The following is a 20,805-nucleotide window of genomic DNA, read 5'->3' as shown; positions in this document are numbered from 1 at the left end:
CACCCCGCCCCCGCCTGTGCCGCGGCCCGCGACAAGAGCTGTGGCCCGCCACTCGCTGCCGTGGCAGGCGGCCGCCGGCAGCGCCGGGCGCCTTGCGCGCCCGTGCGGGCCAGTCCGGCCGGGCGTCAGTGGCCGCGGGCGGCCGCGCTGAGGGGCTGGCGTGGGGGGGGTGGGCGGCCAATTTCCCTGACGACGGGAAAGCGCTCCTTGAGTTCCGGAGCAACGGCGGAGCCGTAGCGACGGGGCTGAGGTAGCCAGCCTAGAGCTGAGAACATCAGCAGCGTACAGCAGGACGCGTCATCGGTACGTGCTGTACGCCCGCTGGCGGCGAGGGGGAGAGCCGCTGTTCCTCCAGCTGGGGCAGCTCCCACGCCCGCGGGACGTGCTGCCCGTGACGGCAGCGCGGGGCCGGAGCCGTGCCAGCTGTCCGTGCCGCGCGCCGGCCCGGCGGGAGAAGGCTGCGGCGGAACGGCGGGCGCCCGCTGGCGGGCGAGAGAGCCCCCGGCACCTGGGCGGACTGAAAGCGCGGTCCGCATCGGCCTCTTGCGCTTCACAGGGCGTGAGGCGCGCCGCCGGCCGGCTGCCGCCTTCGCCGGTGCAGCTCTTCAGCGCCTGCAAAAAAAAAAAAAGCACCGGCGCAGGGGCGGTGATGGCGGCGCTCCCCCGCCCGTGTCGCCCGCCACGCGGGACAATGCGGGAAGCTGCCGCTTGTTTCTGTCAGGCTGTCTGAGCCAGTATTTCCAAGGCGTGCGAGGGAGGGAGCGCCCGGTTTGGGGAAGCTGGCTCCTCAAAGCTGCCGGGAGAAGAGGCAAGAAGCGCCTCAGCCGGCCCGGCTGGCGGGGCTCCCCCCCCCCCCGCGGGCTGACGCCCCGGCCCCCGCGGAAACCCTGTGGCGGCCATTTGCCGCCGCGACTGGCGGGCAGTCAGCGGAGCGAGCCCTGCCAAGCCCGGGGCTGCCGCGGCCGCCCCTCAGGCAGGCCCGAGGCGCGGCGGGAGGCGGGCGGGAAGGGGAGGGGGAGGGAGGCTGGGACGGGCACCCCGCGGCGTTGCCGCCGCCGGGCCGGGCCGGCGCCATGGGCGCGCTGCTGTGGTGGGACCAGCTGCGGGCCGGCAGCTCGGAGGTGGACTGGTGCGAGGACAACTACACCATCGTGCCCGCCATCGCCGAGTTCTACAACACGGTGCGTGGAGGCGGCGGCCGCCTCGGCGCCGGGGGTCGGAGACAAGGCGCCAGCGCGGGGAGGAGGTGGCGGGGGGGGGGCCGGCGCCGGCGGTGCTCGGCGGCAGCCCCGGTTGCGGAGCGGCGGGTGGGCGGGCGTGCGGTGGCGGGCCGGCGGGCGGGTGGTCCCGCTGGAGCCCTGGGGGCTCCTGCTGCCTACAGAGTCCGTCTCCTACAGGTCTTCATGGGACTGGAGATTGCCCTTTTGTCGCTGCCTACTTCTTCCTTCTCCAGTCCCTGGTACGCCTGAAATTAAAGAAAAATGAGCAGTTTGGTGGTGTAGGTGTAACATCGGGAGGTTTAGAGAGGGCTCATGACAAGGTGTTCGGTAAATCGTGTGCAGCAGGCCGCCTCCTCGTCTGCGTCCAGCCTTGCAGCAGCTGACTGCACAACTTTGGGCGGTGGATTGCCTGCGTCCAGGTACCCCTTTGCACAGGTGTCAGCTGCTTGATCCTGTGCAAGGCGGTGATGGATCAAGCAAAAAACCACCTTAGTGTTTGGAGGCAAAATGGGCCTTCATCCAGGTAGGTTTGGCTCCAAGAAGGCCAAAGCTTTCGAGAACAATTTGACTTGAGGTTGCAGGATGAAGTCAGCAATGTACTTTCTGGAGAAGAAAAGATGTCTGTTTAAGAAAGTAGCTTCAGAAAGGAAGGAGAGGGAAGAGGACTACTAATGTAATTATTGCTTCCTTCCACTAAGCCGTGGTTCACCTTTGAGTTCTCTCACACCATCCCAATACTTCTCAGCTGCTGGAGAGAATTTGGGAAAACATAGCCCCAGCAACGGAGCCAGGCTGCCCTATACTACGCATCTTGGAAGGGGAGCAACGCTCCTGACATCCTGTTGATGTAAAGAATTGCAATGACAGATAGATCCACGAGAGTGAGATAATGCGTTGGGCTTTCTGGTAGTTTGCCTTTCCATGGAGGACACATGTCCAGGAGCGAATCCTACAAAGGCCCTATGTATTTTCTGTTCTGTAGCAGGTGGTGTGTGCACGAATAAGGAGCTGGTGCTTCTGCCTTCCCTCTTTTTTTACTTTAAAATGGTCTCTTAGGTTTTTTCTACCAATTTCCATCTTTATCTGAGCTGTCTTTCCCTTTCAAGCTGTTTCTTTGACTGCTAACATCCAGTGGAAGAAAGAAGCAGGTGTCTGGCTTCACTCAGTGCAGTGTGTATCGTGGGGGGGGTGCTGCACATATAGAGCAAGTAACTCCACAGTGCATGGTGTATATTGCTAACCTGTTGTTTTTTCTTGTAATTTGCTGCCAAAGTCATCTGGGTGATGGATGGCCTGTGCCATTGGGGAACTCTGAGGGTGTGTGGGGGAAACTGTCTGCTTTTCTTTGTGTGTGATGTCACTGTGCAAGAACCAAAAACAAAGGGAGGAAAAGGTCCGGGTAAATAAGTTTCTTGAAGACAGCAAGTGTGTCTTGGAGCCAGCTATGCGGGGGGGGGTGGGTATCCTTCTGACTGTACTGTGCTGATTAGCAGCGTTACAGAAGTTTGCAAAATGCTAGGAGCTGCAGGTATGTCCAGAGGAATAACTCAGCGTCCAGACAGGTTAACAGACGCAGCAAAAAGTTTGCCCCAAAGCCCACTGTATTGCGGCAGCTGTGTACAAATCGGCGAACTGTACACTGAAAGGGGAGAAAAAAAGAGGCTGCATTGAGGGTAGTTGTGATTAGTCTCTCTTCTTTCTAGCAGCTGGCATAGTGTTATGTTTTGGATTCAGTCTGAGGATAACGTTGATAACACACTGATATTTTCAGTTGTTGCTAAGTTGCGTTTATACTAAGTCAAGGATTTTTCAGCTTCTCACACCCAGCCAGCAAGAAAGCAGGAGGGAACACAGCCAGGACAGCTGAGCCCAACTGGCCAAAGGGATATTCCGTACCATGGGACGTCATGCCTAGTATATAAACTTGGGGAGTTGGCCTGGGGGGCAGATCGCTGCTTGGGAGCTAACTGGGCATCGGTCAGCAAGTGGTGAGCAGTTGCATTGTGCATCACTTGTTTTGTACATTCCAAATCTTTTGTTATTGTTACTATTATCATTATTCTTTTCTTCCTTTCTGTCTTAATAAACTGTTCTTATCTCAACCCGCGAGTTTTACTTTTTTTCCCAATTCTCTCCCCCATCCCACTGGGTGGGGGGGAAGTGAGCGAGCGGCTACATGGTGCTTAGTTGCTGGCTGGGGTTAAACCATGACAGTTGCTTAAAGTTTTTATGCTGTTACTGGTTTAATAATGTTAAAAAAAGCAAGTTGATGCTTTGCAAAAAAAGCTCAGCTTTGGCAGAAACTGAGGGCCATAATTGGTTGAGTTGAGGCTTCACTGGATGACACAACGTCTTTATAGGTGTCTTAGGCAGCCCAAGAATATTTAAGTTTTGTTTATTTTCTGTCCTTGTGATACTGTTGTTTTTTTTTCTCTAGATAAGCAACGTCTTGTTTTTTGTTTTACCACCTATATGTATGTGCTTGTTCCGTCAATACGCAACCTGCTTCAACAGTGGAATATATTTAATATGGACTCTGCTAGTTGTGGTTGGTAAGTTGGTTAGTCTCTGTTTGCCTGCTCATGCATGAACTGAGAGAGGAAATCAGTTTTTCGTGCTTGCACTTGATTGTTTTGCAAAACAAAGCAATCCTGACGTCTAAGGAGGAGTTTGCTTGTAGTTGCTTGAAGCTGAAGCAGTCATAGTTTCTGAAAGGAAGATACCTTTTGCAATCTGAGGTTGATGGGAGCTTTGGCCTTAGTTCTGTTCCTTAGTTCTGTTCCCTTCCTATCCTTCCTTTGCATAACTTCTTTGTTTATGTCTGGGCTTACTGTACAGGAGTGCTGACCCTCCTTCCTCTGTTCTTGCTTAAATGAGAGCTGAAAGTGCCCAGCACAACTGAAGAGGCTAGCAGGTTTTGCATTGTAGTGAGAAGGCCCAAAGGCTTAGCTATTTTGTGGATATGAGATTCTTAAGCTTTTTTATTCCTGGAGGCACTGGGAACTTTTAAAGGGATAATCAGAGCCCTGTGGGGCAGGGTGACACTTTCTACTTATAAACCTGTATCACGGAGCAGATGCTGCTTTTTATCTTTGCCTTACCCATTCTTGTGCTATTGAGAAAATTCAAAAGCAGCATTTGGCTTTTATTTCTTAATTGGTTTTGCATTTAACTTTACCACCTGATATTTTTTCACATGCATCTACCTTTCTAGTAGGAGCTGGCATCTTTAGCTGCTGCTTTTGTAATGTGTTTGCTTTGTAATTAATGAGGTGCTGATGATTTGGATTGCCTTCTTAGGAAAGTTGGTGTTTGTTTTCCAGTTTTCTTTTTTTCTAACCTTTTCTAGACCAAATGGTATCCACCATTTGCTATGAAGTTCTGAACGTGAGCAATGTGTTCTGGTCTGTGCAGTACTGCAGCTATTCATATTGCCTTCTGATTGACTCTTCAGGAATTGGATCTGTTTACTTTCATGCCACCCTCAGTTTCCTGGGCCAGATGCTGGATGAGCTGGCTATTCTCTGGGTTCTGATGTGTGCTCTGGCCATGTGGTTCCCTAGGAGATACCTGCCCAGAGTTTTTCGGAATGACAGGTAATCATATACATACACTTTCCTGTTTCTTGAAACTTCTTATGCTAACACCTAAACCTGCACGTAATGGCACTGAGTTATGATCCAATGTTACCACTGTTGCCGCTGTCTTTTCTCACTCCATTCTCTTCCTGTTGCTTGTATCTCAGCCCATTTTGTTCAGAATTTCTGAGTCTGCAGTTGCTGATGGTGGGGTTTATGCCCTGTAACTTCAGATCTTGGGCTGACGTGACTTGCCTCTGGAAGTGCCTGTTCTTGTTGATTCTAGGGAGACATTTACATGAGTAGTTTATATAAGTTGTGGCTAAAGTAAGAGAAACCCTCTTTCCTTCTTTTGTATATCCTAAAGTGTACGTACAAGTGGACCTATGGAAGTCAGCTGAATTTTCATCTAAATATTTAAGGCAGTGGTTAAGGATGGTGTTTAAGTATTCAAAGGCTAAGTGTTTGTTCAGAAGCCTGTTGTTGTTGTAAAAGGATTTTTCTTCTTTTTCTTGCAGGATTAAAAAAAAAGAGCATTGTAGCCAGTTTAAAGAATCTGGTTGTGGTTTGTCCCCCACTAAAGAAATTGTGCTATAATCTTTGTACATACTGCTCTTTTATGCAGTAAAGAAGTTGAGGTAATGGAGAGGTTTGAATTGCAGCACCAATGTTCTTCTCAGAAAATTACTAAGGCTGCTGCCTCTTGCCTTCTTAAACTGTTACTGTCTGGGGTTTTTTTGTGTTTTTTTTTTTCCTTGACCTGTGCCTGATTAGAAGTTGGGAGTGGAGTGAAGAGAAGCTTGGTGCCTCAATTGACCGTTCCTCAAAATAGCTTGCACTGAGAAAAGTGTATCTTGAATTACTGTGTACAGTCTATGCAGTCTAATGGCTTTGTCATGTTGGTGTGAATTTAGTACTTCTACAAACTGCAACCCAGTGCTATTACAGGACACCATCAGCTTAACAATCAAACAAGTTTTACTGGGGTGTTTTGGTCGATGGCATGACTTTTAGACATTTAGTTCAAGTGAAGAATAGTTCAGAGTCTGAAGAATTTCTGTGACTGCATGTAAATTATTCCTCAGAAGCCTAAGGAGATCGTTTTATGTCATCTATCACTACCTTCTAATAGGGTGCTGGATAGGTTCATAGTATGGGCCAAGAGGTTAAACTATCCTTTTTAAAAGGAATAGTAATGCTTTCTGGGTGAAATCCTGTTTCTATTGAATTTAGTGTTAAAACTGTAAATAATAAATCTCCCAGTTGTAACTGATTCATAAAAACACTGAGATGAGGTGAAGGATGTCCGCTATCCTAAATTGCTCAGAACATGTCTTCCTGAGAATTTGTCAAGGCAGTTACTTGTTAAGGTCATGATTGCTTTCTTAAGTGTACAGAGAGACATACTGGGCAACAACCCCTAACCCAGAAGAGATTTGGTTTATATTTTGGGTTTTTTTGCTTTGCCTAGATAATCCTCTAACATTATATCTATCCTGTGCTCACTGCTGTGGTCTTCACTTTCTTTATCCTCATCAGAGTCTGGATTTTCAGTGCTGCAAATGTTATTATCCACCATGACCACTTTGTGGTGTCTTTAGTCATTAAGGCATTCACATCAGGTCAAAACTTCCTACTTCAGTAACTTGTTGCCTTCCAGCAGAAAGAAAAACGTTAAAGCAAAAGGCGGATGGAATGAGCTAGGTGAAGGTGATGACACTTGTGGCCACGGAATGGTGCTGCACAAGTATACTGAGAGCCTACTTCAGACATAGAATTAAGGACAGAAGAGCCATTCTTGGACAGCAATTAACCTTATAAAGCTGTGGGCCAGTAGTTGAAGGGCAACATGACAATTTTCTGTCTGCCATAGTGCTGCCACAGACTGGAAATGGGTTGTTTGAAGTCCAAACTTGAAATGTAAACAACAGTTAACATATATTTAATTTAAAAGTTGTCAGGCTGCCTATATAGGCCCAAATTGTAATTTTATTTATGCTAAGAATATACGAAACTGTGATCTTCAAAAAGCATGGGAATCCCTCACCTACTGTTGAATTTGGTTAAAATAAATGTTCTTACTTACCTTGTAGTTTTCAGTATCTTTAAGGCTTAAAAGAGAGAAAGGAAAATAAACCAGACTGTAACATAGCTCTAGAATTTGGGGCACTGACAGTAACAAAATATCCTAAAAATCCATGTTAAAAGCATGAAGAATGATGATACAACACTGCTTTGGGGAAGTAGAGTGCTGTCTGCAGAGATGGACTTGTTCCTGACTTCCTGTGGGAGGAGGAAGATTAGAGTATGGCCTTTGGATTTTGAAACCAGCGATGAGTGTGTGTGTGCATGCGGATGTATACATGCACATGGCTGCTTCAGGAGACCACAGTCCAGCAAAGATTTGTGTACATGATTAACTCTGCATGCACGTGCAAATCTGTGCAAGATCCACATCCATTTTATGTACATTGTCATTGCACCTCTTGAATAATCACCTAGAGAAACCTAAATTTTGTTACATTATTAAAAATAAGATTTCTGGTTTTAGTAATTAAAAGTTTGCAATTAAAAGCAGTTTTTCTTCCCCCCAAAACCCTATTCAGGAGCCGATTTAAAGCTGCCGTAGGTGTCCTGTCTGGAGTTACTACCTGCCTCGCCTTCATTAAGCCTGCCATCAACAACATCTCGCTAATGACTCTGGGTGTTCCCTGCACAGCTTTGCTCATTGCTGAGTTGAAGAGGTGAGTACATTTCTCCTGAATGCAGCATTGCCTTCTGAGATCCTTAGGCCACTGTGTGACGATACACTAGATCTGGCTTCAGTGCTTGTGGTAGCAGAAACGCTTCTCTCACATGCAAGTGCAGATCTGGTATAAACATGTTCTGCCAGTTCAGAAATTTTTGGCAAGCGTTTTTTTTTCTTCTCCTAGGCCATTATACTAGGACAGATATTATCTGTCCCCTTGCGACATATCTCTTGCTGCAACGTGATCTAACTCAGATTTGTTTGTTTATTGTGGGATCAGGGCAAGGGTTTCACTCTACTGACAGCGTTTCTGCTGTATAGTCTGCATAAGGGTGAGGTGATCGCATGATCACAGTCTGGGTACTAGAGGGAATGTAGGGCAAGGCCCAAGCATGTGTGGAAGATGTTCCAGCTCTCAAAGTTGTACTGTGAGTCTTATACCACTTTGTCTTCCAACATGGATAATATGATGGACTCAGACTGACAAAGATAAGGTTGATCACTAGGTTGTAGAGGATACCTGTCAGGGTCTTAGAAACTATAAAAGCAGAATGTAAACAGAAGAACCTGAGACTGATCTTGACATTTTAAAGAGCCCTACCATGAGAGTGATACCAGCAGCTGTCCGGAGACTTTGTTTTTTGCATCTCTTCACGCCCTGCAAAAAGGACCAGATGAGTACCAGCATACGAACTTGTCCTTTCTCCCTCTTCTCCAGTGTCTGAGAAGAATTTTACAACTTACGTTGGCTCTCTTATATTGCATATGTAAATGTCCATGAAAAGAAACAAAAGTAGGACCAGATGTCTGCGTTCTGACTGCTCCTGTTAGAACAGAGATTCTCCTGTTGCTATGTTACCCTGTTCTGCCACTGCTTCTCCATACAGTGGAAGCCTCTGCTAGCATGTTTTGTAAAGGTGTTCATGAGTCTTTCCTCATTAGACATCGTGCTAAGCAGCATCTTTTTCTGTGGTCAAAGAAACTCAAGAAATATCACATTAGTTAGTTGTAGATGAGAAGGTCAGTAGTTGAAGAATGTTGGTGGAGGTGTCTCATTTTGATGAAAGCACCAAGGAGCTACTGACAGGGCAAATGGAGATCTGGTTGTGTCACTGAATAATTTATGTGAACTCTTTACATATCAGTTTTCCAGGCATGAGCTCCTGAGAAGCTTAAAAGGATGAACAGATAGTGTCTCCTAAGTTTGAATATTATTGCATCAAATCTAGGAATTGGTATGCCTACAGATACTTGCTTTTTAAAACTCCTTCTGAAAGGTCATATCTTACTAGAATGTGGGGAGTTTCCCTTCTGTTTTCTGAGAGAGAATTACTGACAGAGATAAACCTTCTTCTGAATTGGTGATTAAAAAGGGACCTAAAGTGACATACGGCCCTCTTAATTGTGCATTGGGATGATGTAATACCTATCATATTTTTTGATGGCTTCCTAAGTGTAAAAGACAAACAATTAAAGATTTCATTTTCAGCTAGGCTGATCCCTAGGAGATTTAAATGAGGTATATTCTTGTAAACCCAGAGGAGAGGAGTCATCTCATCCCTTTTTGCAGAAGAAAAAAATAATCTAAGCATTATTTAAAATGTCTGCGATTCTCCCATTCTTTACTACCACAGTAGGGGGCTACACATCCAAGTCCTGGCAGTCTGCAGCAGAAATTTTTCTGTGAAACAGGTATTTGGGGAAGGAAGGAAGGAGAAAAACCTCCGGAGTAGTTTCTTCTGTTCCGTGATGAGGCTTGTGATGTGTTAGACCAAACTCCCTGTTGGTATTCCTGTTCTAGGCTGGTGGCAATCTTGTATAGAATTCTGGTGAATCAGAACCACTCTGTTCTCAAATGAGAATTTTCTGCCTCGTTTGTGCTTGATGAGGAGATACTATTGTCACAAAAGAGCATTATGTTCTTAAATGTCCGCATTTAAGTGTTCTTAATTTAAGAATTTAATTTTAAATTCTTTAAGAAATTTAATTTTAAATTAATCTTAATTTAAGTGTTCAATTTATTATGTTCTTAAATGTCCTACTGCTGGTAGGGTAGAGTATGCTAGAAAGTATTGTGGGTGGGAGGTGATCAAAAGAGCAAAAGGTAGTTAGGTGCATACTTCTTTTTGAAAGACAAAGAAATTGTAAAACTTTATTCTTATTTCTGTCCAAATACCTTCATGTGTTTCATTAAAAGAAAAAAGAAGAGAAAAAAGAAGCTCTGCCAGGGGATAGTATCGGGGAGAAAGTGGGTGTGGATGCTTTGGTTTGCTGGTCCAAGCCAAATAACCATTGAGATTATAACATCAGCAAATTAGTATGATTTAGTGAGTCATCATCAGGCATGTAACTATCTCCATGTGCAGATAGATGCTAGAATATTGTTGCTCAGCTGACATCTGAGCCCTAAGCAGTGAAGGTTTACCCTAGCTTCAGGTCTGTCCATTTGTATTTGATTCTCGTAACTAGAAATCTGGCTGTGGGGGAGTCCTGCTTCATTGCCGCAGGTTGCTCACAGTTCCCTTATTCCCGTGACTAAAAGGTTAAGCTAGTTAAAAGTTTAACGTATTCCTCAGAGTATGAAGGGAGATACCTGTGCCAAAATGAATCAGGCAGGTAACTGAAATCCAGCAGCTTGCACCGGTTTGAAGAAAAGCTAGTACGTTTTGTTGGGGGATGCCGTGACATTGGAAGATAAAGCTGCTGAAGTGTGTACCAGCCCAGTCCCTTGGATAGCAAATGGCTGGGGAACACAAGTGTTTGCAGAAATTTTGGTATTTAAATAACTGCTGTTTGTGTTAAACTGAGAACACCGTGCATTGTATAGGCAAAAGGTGCAAGTGGAAACGCAGGCTTGGTGGGGTCCAATTTCTTTCAGACTAGATTAGGGTAGGAGCATGTCACAGATCTGTGCACAGCAGCATGAATGGCTTTTGTAGAGACCCTCAGCTGACAGGTCTGTTTCAGCGGTAGTTTGAATGATCGGTGTCCGTGTCTGTTGAGAAATAAAAGAAATGCGTTGGGTCCATGTCTCTTGCCAGTGTCCAGGTGGTATCTGCGTTACATCTCCTTATTGTGGTAAAAGCAGTGGTGGGTAGGAAGCTTTGCAGTCCCCTGTCTCCTCAGCAAGCCCATCCTCAGCCGATCCAAAGCACAGTCACTGCAGGAACTGAAGACTCTATGATGGGTGATCACAGAAAATGTGGGTGTGTTGCACAGATCAGCAGGCTGTGCTCTCCTCATTGTGCTTGGCTCTTTCTGCCTTGGAGTAGTCTTTTGCAGTACACCCTGCATCATCTAGTCTTAAATTTATAAAAATAAATTGCAGTACCTGATGGTGGTACCTAGCAAACCTGTCATTACAATCTGTACCATTTCTGTTCCTGATCTTGCATTGACACAGTTTCTTCAAGTAAGCTTTCAGTTTTCCTTTGCAGCCTTGAAGTCTTTGAACCATGCAGGTTATTTTTCCTCTCCTCTTGGTATTCAAACTAGTCAGATATTGACATGCATGGTTACTGACTGAAGGAGCTGGATGTTTGAGGCCAAGCCTCTTATCTTAAATGGGATGCGGTTGCATGTGTTTGTTTATGTCCTCTGGACAAGTCCAGGAAAGCCTCTGTGTTCTCAATACACACACCCTTTCTTCTGTCAGAATGCACAAGTACCCACTGGAACCGTCTAGTTTTATCTGTCAAATGTATGAAATTGATTCATGCATGTATCCACTTAGGTACATGGTTTAGCATCCGGCTCTTACAAACAGTCATGTGTCTCACTGAAGACTGTAAATCTGCCTGGGCATTAATGGGAGAGAATTAAGCCTGGTATGCTTAATACAGCGGTGGTTTTTGACCAATGACTGTTTTCCCTCTTCTTTTATGAAGGGGTCCATGCTGTCTAGCCATTTGGTAGAAGCATGAGTCCTCGAAAATGAGGAGGATTTATCAGTAAAGTTTTACTGATAAAACTGTGCCAAATCTTGGATGTTGTTCTTACTGGGGTGTCTCATGAAAGAGTGTAAGGAAGAATTTGTGTAGCTGCACTCTAGAACTTGATAGGCAGCTCAAAAATCTCCTTACCTTTTCTTCGTGTTCCTTGTAGCCTTTTTAAACATCAATGAAACTATTTCAGAGAAACAAGCCTTTTTTACAGTTTGCAGCACAGTCAGCCCTGAAGCCATCTTGGGCAAGCCCTGTCTCCTCTGACTGTGTCTTGGTAGTTTGCCAAATGGATTGGAAAATTCCAGCCTAAGAAAAAAGCCATTTTGGTTTATATGCTAGGTGAAGTATTAATTTTTGTAGCAGTCATGTAGGTGTTTTTGTTCTGAAAACAACTATTGTGATACCTTTCTTGTGAAGGAGATTACAGTTTAGCTGGTAGTTGAAGCACTTTTTTGAATAATAAAGATAGGTGTAATGATATTGAATGCAGCATTATTTATAGATGGCTTAAAAAAGAAATGCCAGATCCTAAAACCTACTTGTGCTAAGGACACTGGAGAAAATCCTCTGTCAACAAGATTAGGCAGTTGGTAGCTTTTCTGTCATTAATCCAGTAGCTATAAAGGTGCCTTCTGCTCAGCCTTAGGAGTTTCTTAATACCAAATGCCTGTTAAAATATCAACTGAAATAGCATTTCAAGAGTGAAAAAAATACCCTACAGGGAAAACTGTACAAATTCTTTAGCTTGCAGTACACCAGAGCCAGGTGTACTGCTGCTCCTGCAATACGTTCATAAAAGTGTTCCTGGACAGAGCACTCTGTGTATGTTTTTAATTTTTCTGAATGCTTAGCTCGGCTCCCTTAGCAAAGCTCTGGTACCAGTGGCAGTTCTGCTTTTCCAGCACAGAGAGGCAGGAGTCATTCTCTGCCCCTGCCCTCCTCCAACTGAGTAGTTGGAGATGATTATCTCATACGTGCAGGAGGGTGTAGTGACAAATCTTAGCTTGGGGACAGAGCTGGCATTACTACTTCCCTGACAGTGAATGCAGGGTAGCCTGTGGCTTGTAGGCTGTGTGTGAGCATGGAGACAATTAGCAGTAAATGTTGGAAAAATTAGAACTCTGTAAATGTATCAGATGAGAACAGCAGGTTTCAGGCTGACAAGTATTTTGTGTGGAAGACAGAAAGACCTAAGAGCTTTTTCGTCTGTGCTGCACTGTGTTACCCAGTTGTCAAGGTCAGTGGTGTATAAAGGGACCATAAACCATACTGCGGTGCACACCATAAAAATGTGTTTGCCTAGTCTAGCTCCCTCATCCAGGGATACATATTTTAATTGCTTCTGAGTGTCACAAGGTGAAATGTCTCTTTAAAGGACCTGTTTGCAAGGCATTGCTCACCTTCCATGTGCAGTGAATGAGCCCAAGAATTGTGTGGAAGAAGACTGGTGATTCAGTGTCAAGTGTACAGGGGTGACTGGATTGGAGCAGAGAGAAAGGTTGGCTGGTGACCTGCTGGAGAGGGAGTCTTGATTTTCTTTCTAGCAGCTGGTATAGTGTTATGTTTTGGGTTCAGTATGAGAATAACGTTGATAACACACTGATGTTTTCCGTTGTTGCTAAGTAGTGTTTATACTCAGTCAAGGATTTTTCAGCTTCTCACGCCCAGCCAGCAAGAAGTCAGGAGGGGACACAGCCAGGACAGCTGAACCAAACTGGCCAAAGGGATATTCCGTACCATGGGACGTCATGCCCAGTATATAAACTTGGGGAGTTGGCCTGGGGGGCAGATCGCTGCCTGGGAACTAGCTGGGCATCGGTCGGTGAGTGGTGAGCAATTGCACTGTGCGTCACTTGTTTTGTACATTCCAATTATTTAGTATTATTATTACTATTGTCATTTTATTATTGTTATTATTATCATTTTCTTCCTTTGTGTCCTATTAAACCTTTCTTATCTCAACCCATGCATTTTATCTTTTTTTTTGCTGATTCCCTCCCCCATCCCACTGGGTGGGGGGGAAGTGAGTGAGGGGCTGCATGGTGCTTAGTTGCTGGCTGGGTTTAAACCATGACAGCCCTTTTTGGTGCCTATTATGGGGCATGAAGGTCGAGATAACAACAGATCTGACCAGAGCGTGTTAAAATTAATTCGTTACAATCATTCATTATATTACTTTAGTAGTCGCTGGTCATGATGTTGATTTATTGGCTCTTAGAGTTGTGGTGCTCGTTCTTAGAGTTGTGTTATGTTATCACCTTACTTGCTGTATATAGTTCCTGTGCTGCTGCTTATCATCTGTAGGAGGTGGATTAAGGTTTTTGCTTTGATGTACTGTGTGACACTGGCTTATGGTATGACGAAATTATTGGTCATGAGACTAATGTGGTATTTGTACTCCGTATTGTCTTCACCTCTATACTTTGGGAGCTGTCTGTGGGAAACTATTAATAATTACACTCTTTACCTTTTCTCCTCGGAGAGCCCAGTCTATGGGCGAGACACCTTTCTTCACCTTCCCCTTCTCCTCCAGGCAATTACAATAGCATTCGAGAATTCTGGAGATTTTGAATATCCTTCGGATGTTGAAACCAGCATGGTCGTACTGCTAGGAAGTAGCATGTTCCTGAATGCGGTTCAGGTCTTGTTAGGGTTAAACAACTATTTAGAATATCACCCAGAGATCTGCCCCGAGGCTGGATAATAATGAGTGTCAGGGTGCATGGATAATACGGGCAAGTACCAAGGACAGTGGGCACCTCCAGCATTTTGGAACTTTACCCCTGAACAAGTGCAGAATCCGGAAAAAACTAGTAAAATATTTGAAAGAAGTATGCTGTCACCCTGGCAATTGCAGAGACACGCAAATCACTGCAATGTGCTGGGACCTGACCCATGCCTATCAAGCCCTGTTAAACACTATTCGGTACCCTCCAGGGGAAGAGAAGGTCTCTGGATCTGACAACAAAACGACAGGCACTTTAGTCACTCCATCCACTGCGACAGGCACTGTAGTTACTCCAGCTCCCGTGACAGGAGTTAAAAACACAACAAAGTTTAAGACACAGAAGATGAGTGTGGATTAGAGGAGTCCCCCTTGAAGACCTTGGGACAAGGAAGAGATTGTGGGGCGCTTGGCATTGACTTGTTTTCCTTCTAGGATGTAGAAGGAGAAGACGGGGGCCTGTAACCCTGATGAAGGCTGAGTATTCCTTGTAATACTGGCTAGAGATTTGGTTTACTCTTGTGCTGTAGCTCAAACAAGTCACTTTAAACAAATTACTCTGTTCTCTGATTAGTAGGTTTGGGAATGCTTTGGAAGGTCATATCAGTGACCTGAGAAGAGCTGTTCATTGAAGCAAGAATTGTCCAAGGGCACTGAATGGTTCTCAGATCCCTGGGAAATTCACCAAGAATTTAACGACAACAAGAACAAAAAAAGGCAGGGGGGAAGATCCCAAATCATAGCTTCGCTCTTGCAGAAGGCAGGAGAGCTCAGCCATGCTCTGCCGTGGCCACATAGGGCAGGTCACGTCCCCGTCTAGGTTTACTTTGTAGGTATTAGTGTAAGAGCAGAGCTCCGTCTACTGGCAGTAAGAGGCCTAACCCCAAAATAGAAAGTGTAGGTAGTCAGCAAATGGTTGACTTTAATGGTGGGTTTGGACCTGAAGTTTATATTGATGTCTCCTTTTTCCTGATTTTACTCTTTTGAGCAAAGCTGCACGGTTGTTAGGATAGTTCCAAGATATAGAAAAAAACAAAGCATCATATAGGGAAATAAAATTGTGAGTTTTTGAGTAGACCTGCAACACAGCTAATGCTATGCAAGTATCCTGGCATCCGCTGTTGTATTCAGTGATAGTCAACTGCAGACCACACTGCATGTGACCACAGCAAATGTTTTGTGCTGTCTTTCTCTCTGGTGTACCTCTGTATGAACAAGTCGGGTTTCGTGTGGAGGGAGAGAACTGCAGCTTAGTCAATATGAGGAATTCTGTCTGAGATGTGGATGCCTGCACCATCTACTAAAACATGTTTCTTTGGGCCCTCTGGGTAGAGGCTCCTACCTTAGAAGTTCTGTTGAACTGTTACATTGTACAATACTAACTTATAAGGGGAAAAAAATTAACCAATTAAAAAAACCCTCATCCAGTTCCTTTTTTACTAATCTTTATATAGTGACAAATATGAACAAATCTGAGCACTTGCTGTGTGGCTGGTTGTTACTAGACAGCATGTGTAACTAATCAGTAGCTGTCCTAGATAGCCCTCCCTAGATATGGGAATGCTTTGATGTTTGCCCACCACTTGCACATTGGTATTTAAGACAATACCCAAAACACAGCTACTGATTAAAAGGTTTGTTTTGTCACCTCACCACTGGCTTGCATCAGAGCCATATTTACTGTAAGTAAAGTCTCTGTTAAGGACATTTATGGTGGAGCCATTTTAAAGATATGTGCCTGGCACTATGAATCCTACCCTAAAATACATACAGCCAAAAAGCATCAAGCTGCCATTACAAAGCAAACTTTGTTTTGTTTTATAACAACTTCCTTGTGTTTTTCTCCTCAGATGTGAAAACCTGCGTGTGTACAAACTGGGTCTCTTTTCAGGTCTTTGGTGGATGTTAGCACTTTTCTGCTGGATCAGTGACAAAGTGTTTTGTGAGATCTGGTCCTCATTTAACTTCCCCTATTTGCACTGTGTATGGTAAGTGTTGTGTATAAACTCCACAATTTGATTCAAATGTGATATGTCCTCACCACATTACCCTCCTGTGCTGCCTGGTAGCTATTTCTGATTAGTGCTTGATAGAACTACTGGTACGATTATATGCCCAGAGCAAGTTTTATGCTCTCCAAGGTGGCAGATTAGGAGTCTCTTTGGCCTGGTCAGATTTTTCAGACACTAAGTTCATTAACTCTAGCTGAATTCCTTGCCCTACTGGTTACTAAAAATCCCCCAGCACTGCTTAACTGAAGCAGTGTCTGTCTGTGAAAGCTTAAACTTCCACTGGTAACAACTGAGGGTGAAGTGGAGCAGTGAAGGGCTTTGATGCCTTTTCTCTTCTAACACCCAGAAAATTGTGCTCTCTTATTCAAGGTGCTATATCTCAGCATTTCTACACAAATCTGTCAGGTGCAGAGAGGCCAAAAAGCTGCAGCCAGTTTAGGCCAAGGATAAGCTACAGTTTTGTAGTTTTCCTTATTCTCTGTATTGTTTGCCCGTATGCAGAGGGCAGACAGCAACCCTCTGGGGGACTCGGGCGAAGAAGGTGAAGGACAGACTGATTTTAATACACAGTGATATATTTGATTGCTTTACTGAAGTCATGTTACTGATTTTTTTTCTCTTTTTTTGGGGGGGGGGGCTGTGTGTTTGTCTATTATCAGGCACATTTTGATTTGCCTTGCGGCGTACCTGGGCTGTGTCTGCTTTGCTTACTTCGATGCTGCCTCTGAGATCCCTGAGCAGGGCCCTGTCATAAAGTTCTGGCCCAGTGACAGATGGGCATTCATTGGGGTTCCCTACGTCACCCTCCTCTGCGCACACAAGAAATCACCTGTGAAGATCACATGAAGTTGGCCATGGAATGGGGATGGAGTTTCATCTTACATTCCAGCACAGACAGTATTTAAATAATGATAAATGAATAGGGTTGTATTTTATCTTCTTCCTAAGATATGCAGCACTTCAGGTGTCATAGAAAGAGGAGGTGAGTGTGTTCCTTCCTCTCTCTGGAGAGGAGAGAGGAAGCGGGAAGCAGGAGGCCCTTGAACACTAAAGTAACCACTAGCTTCTTTGGTTGGCTCTGTTTTGCACTGTGTTTTCAGTGTAGCATTTCTCTTGCTAAAAGCTCTTTCCAAATACCAGGGTCAAGGAATTATGTTTCTGCAGGAGGCCACCTCTGGTGCTTGCTTCAATTCTTTTCTAACTTCTGGCTTAAGGCCTTCTTTGCGAAAGAAGCCGGTCCAAGGTGCCTACATGCCATCTTGTGTCCTTCTTAGCTCTGATTTTGATGTGGTTGCACATGGCCACAAGAGTGTGCTCAAAGCACGTGCTCCTCCCAGCCCAGCGTCTAACACAGGGAGCCTGGCTGTGCATCACATCGGATCACAGAGCATGTGGTTGCTTCCCCAAGTACCACAGGAGACCAGTGCAAAGTGTTTGCAGCTGGGTAACTGGTTCAGTGTAGTTAGGCAGTGTAAATGCGGGACTAGCTGACAGAACATTCAGTCCCTAAAACTAAATAGGAGTTCAAGGGTTTTGAATTTTTCTGTATTTCCACTGACCTGTGGACATCTGTATGCTGCATATTTCCCTCTTACAGAAATGTCATGGAAATCCCTCTCTACCTCTACAGACATGTTTGGTCTGAATTTGGCATTGAAGCTCACACAGAAGTGTGAACATTAACTTCAGTGAGAGCTCAGGTCAGCATGGATTGACAGCGTCATTAAACTATAAAAGCTCGCAGGTGCCTAGCTGTATGTCTGATTTGAGAGTTAACTTCTCACAAATGTATTGCAAAGTAACATGAACAATAGTCCAGTGCTCTTCTAGTTATACTTAGGAAAAAAGTAGATAACAGCTTAAAAACCAAGCTGAAGACTTAGATTTCAGTGAGCAATGAAATGTGACCTTGCATTCATACAAAAGACTGGTAGATTCAAGTTTTCTGTTTATTTTCAGCCTGTTTTGTAAAGATAAGGGGTGTCTAGATCAATTTAGTTTTAAGGTTGTACTTTGGGGTTGAGGTTCAGGAATGGCTATGGTCCTTGCTGTGCAATTTATGCTACGTCTGTTTAAAAAAAATGATGCAAAGTGCAGGCATGTTTTTCAAATATTAGCAATTGTAGCTGCTAATAGCTGCAGTGTTGGAGAAAATAGGATCTGCTTACATTCCACCTAATATCAGAACTGTAAGTGGATTAAGGCTTTGGATGTACACTTTTGTTAATAAGTGGTATTTCCTTTTTGAATATTAGACCAAGAAATACCATTTCCTCTGTGCTTTGCTAAGAAGTCTCATGTTGTACTTGTTCTTTGTCAATGTGAAAATGTAGTCTATACAGTATCATCTTTAGGAATGTGGCTTTTAACAAGAACTTCGGGGTGAATTAACTTTCAAGCATTGTAAAACCTTTCAGATAACTTTTGTATTCAAATTTATGCCTAGAAAACAAGAGCTAAGGTGTATGCTGTTACACTTAAAGCAAAGTTATTAGTGGAAGATATGACTGTCTTTTTGAGAACTTCAAAGCGATTGACTGACAGATCATAAAAGCAGCAAAACCTGTCTGGTGGAACTATGCAGATTTGTACCACTTGCTAGTAGATCTGTCTGAGAGAAATGTGTTTTTTGGACACACAGTCATATAATTCTTATAAGAAACTTGTTTGTAAAAATTCACACAGTAATCTTTGTTACTCTTTGAAACACAGCTGTGTTTTCCTTCCTCTCTCTCTAATTATGAAATGCTCAGTTTTAAACACTTCTCAGGTATTAAAAGTCATATGATTAGATCGTTGTACAGATAGGCTTGCTGGCTGGAACTCGGCTAAGGTTGCTGATGCCTGACATGGCCCTACTTTGAGTAAGATTTTTCAATATTGTTTTCTAAATTATTATGTTATGGTAAATAAGTTATTTTCAGTATTGCTTGGGAAATTAGTAACTGCAGACATAATGTACTATTCAAAATGACTGGAGCCTTCCTACTTAATATTTTGTTTGAAAGCAACCTCTGAATCAAAGGGCTCTAATCAGCCTGCTGTCAACTACTGTTTTCTGCTCTGCAGAGTCTGACTGCTCACAAAGAAGTAATTTTATAATTTAAAAAATGGCAGTAGTGCATTCAGCTATTGCAGAGGTGATTGAATGCAGGTACAGGCCAAGAATCATCTCCTGTATTTTTATTAACTAACCTCTAACCTTTGTACTCTTCATAGGAGATTCTGTGAACAAAAGTCACTCACTATCTGATACTCAAAGCTCTGCTGTAGAACTGGTTGGGGGTATTCCACTGCAACAGCAGCCCACCACTTTTAGATATAGCTACTGCACTTTACATTAAATTAATATTGACTTACATGTTCTGACAAAAGCTATGTTTATTTCAAAAAAGAAAAAACATGCAGTTTTCACCCAATTCACAGCTTTACAAGTTGCACTTTGGACTAAGGCTCCATTTCATGATTAACTTTAGTACCCAAAGAAGTATGTGACTGGCATACAGAGTGGTTTGTGCACTGCCCTGATCATGCAGATGAATAGACATGCACACAAGTAGCTGTATTATGTTGGAGTATAAAGTGATATATATGCACCCTTTAAAGCCCCAGAATGCTTTCTTCTCTTGCTGGCAGGAAGCAAGTGGGCTCCTAGTCCTTGGGTTCAATTAGTATTTTAGCTTAATTAGTGGGATGCAATAGTGTGTTGAGCATAATGTAGATTCTGTATATTGGCGTGTGGTATCCATCATTCCTTGAATGTTAAACTTTAGGTTATTTAGGAAAGGACATTTAGCTCTCAGTGATGGCAAACACTTGCCCAATACACAGTCACTAAAAACTCAATAAATAGTATGTAAGAGTGGTGTTGGGGTTTTTTTTCCATCTCCATTGAAGTCTGTATACTGAATGTTTGTGGAATGCCTGTAGTACTTCACAACATTAAATTGCATTCAGAATAAATATTGTTTGCCTTTTCATACATCATGTTTGTGGAGAAGAATGCAGCTGCCAGTATAATGCCTTGAAGTATAGTAAGGATAACTTCTCCCTCACCCAGGTAACAGCAGTTCTCATTCTTAGAGGAGGAGGGAGGCTGCATTAGGTAGAAGACCATTAATTAATGAGATAGAGATTACTTTGCTGAGCAAACTGATTTTTTGCAAGTAGAGTAAATACTTGGAAAACTGCAAGCTCATGAATCAACAGGGACAAGTAGCAAGAAATGGCTAAAAATGAGTGGCCTCTATTTCCACAAATCCAGAAAACTGGATCAGAGTGAGTATATCTAGGAGAACAAAGTGTGAATCTTCATTATTCATTACCTAAGACCATGCTCCCAACTTAGGGAGGGGGATAATTGCTGTATAGTAGTCTTGCACCTGCCCCTCCCCTCCTACTTTCCTTTTACCACAGTTCCTCTTGCTCCATATAAAAGACCTTGGTTGAGACATTTGCAGATACCCATAAGCCAGTGTTACTGGGCTTGAAATAACTGATGTGGAAGCGTAGCTGTAGTTCAAGAATGTTACTGACTTGGAGTTAATGTCTGTAGTTGGCAAGATGGCAAAAACAGC

The 20,805-nt window shown here is 44.0% G+C and overlaps 1 protein-coding gene across 4 annotated transcripts; it reads left to right on the top strand.

Moving 5' to 3' along the window:
• The first annotated feature begins 5 nt into the window (after positions 1-5).
• Positions 6-20,191, top strand: ACER2 (alkaline ceramidase 2). Of its 4 annotated transcripts, none has more exons than XM_030005714.2 (6): positions 6-250; positions 3,658-3,772; positions 4,675-4,816; positions 7,405-7,542; positions 16,067-16,204; positions 16,888-20,191. In XM_030005714.2, the coding sequence occupies exons 2-6, from the start codon at positions 3,697-3,699 to the stop codon at positions 17,072-17,074; spliced, it is 681 nt and encodes a 226-aa protein (XP_029861574.1). In that variant the 5' UTR covers positions 6-250; positions 3,658-3,696; the 3' UTR covers positions 17,075-20,191. The 4 variants fall into 4 exon arrangements, with proteins under 4 accessions (XP_029861574.1, XP_029861572.1, XP_029861571.1 ...); XM_030005712.2 differs by having other exon boundaries at positions 6-303; XM_030005711.2 differs by lacking the exon at positions 6-250 and adding an exon at positions 1,005-1,181.
• The last annotated feature ends 614 nt before the right edge of the window (positions 20,192-20,805 follow it).

The sequence above is a fragment of the Aquila chrysaetos genome, chromosome Z (genome assembly GCF_900496995.4).
Source record: "Aquila chrysaetos chrysaetos chromosome Z, bAquChr1.4, whole genome shotgun sequence".
NCBI lineage: Eukaryota > Metazoa > Chordata > Aves > Accipitriformes > Accipitridae > Aquila > Aquila chrysaetos.
The sequence above is the reverse complement of the archived record's forward strand: the minus strand, read 5'-3'. Positions and strand labels throughout refer to the sequence as shown.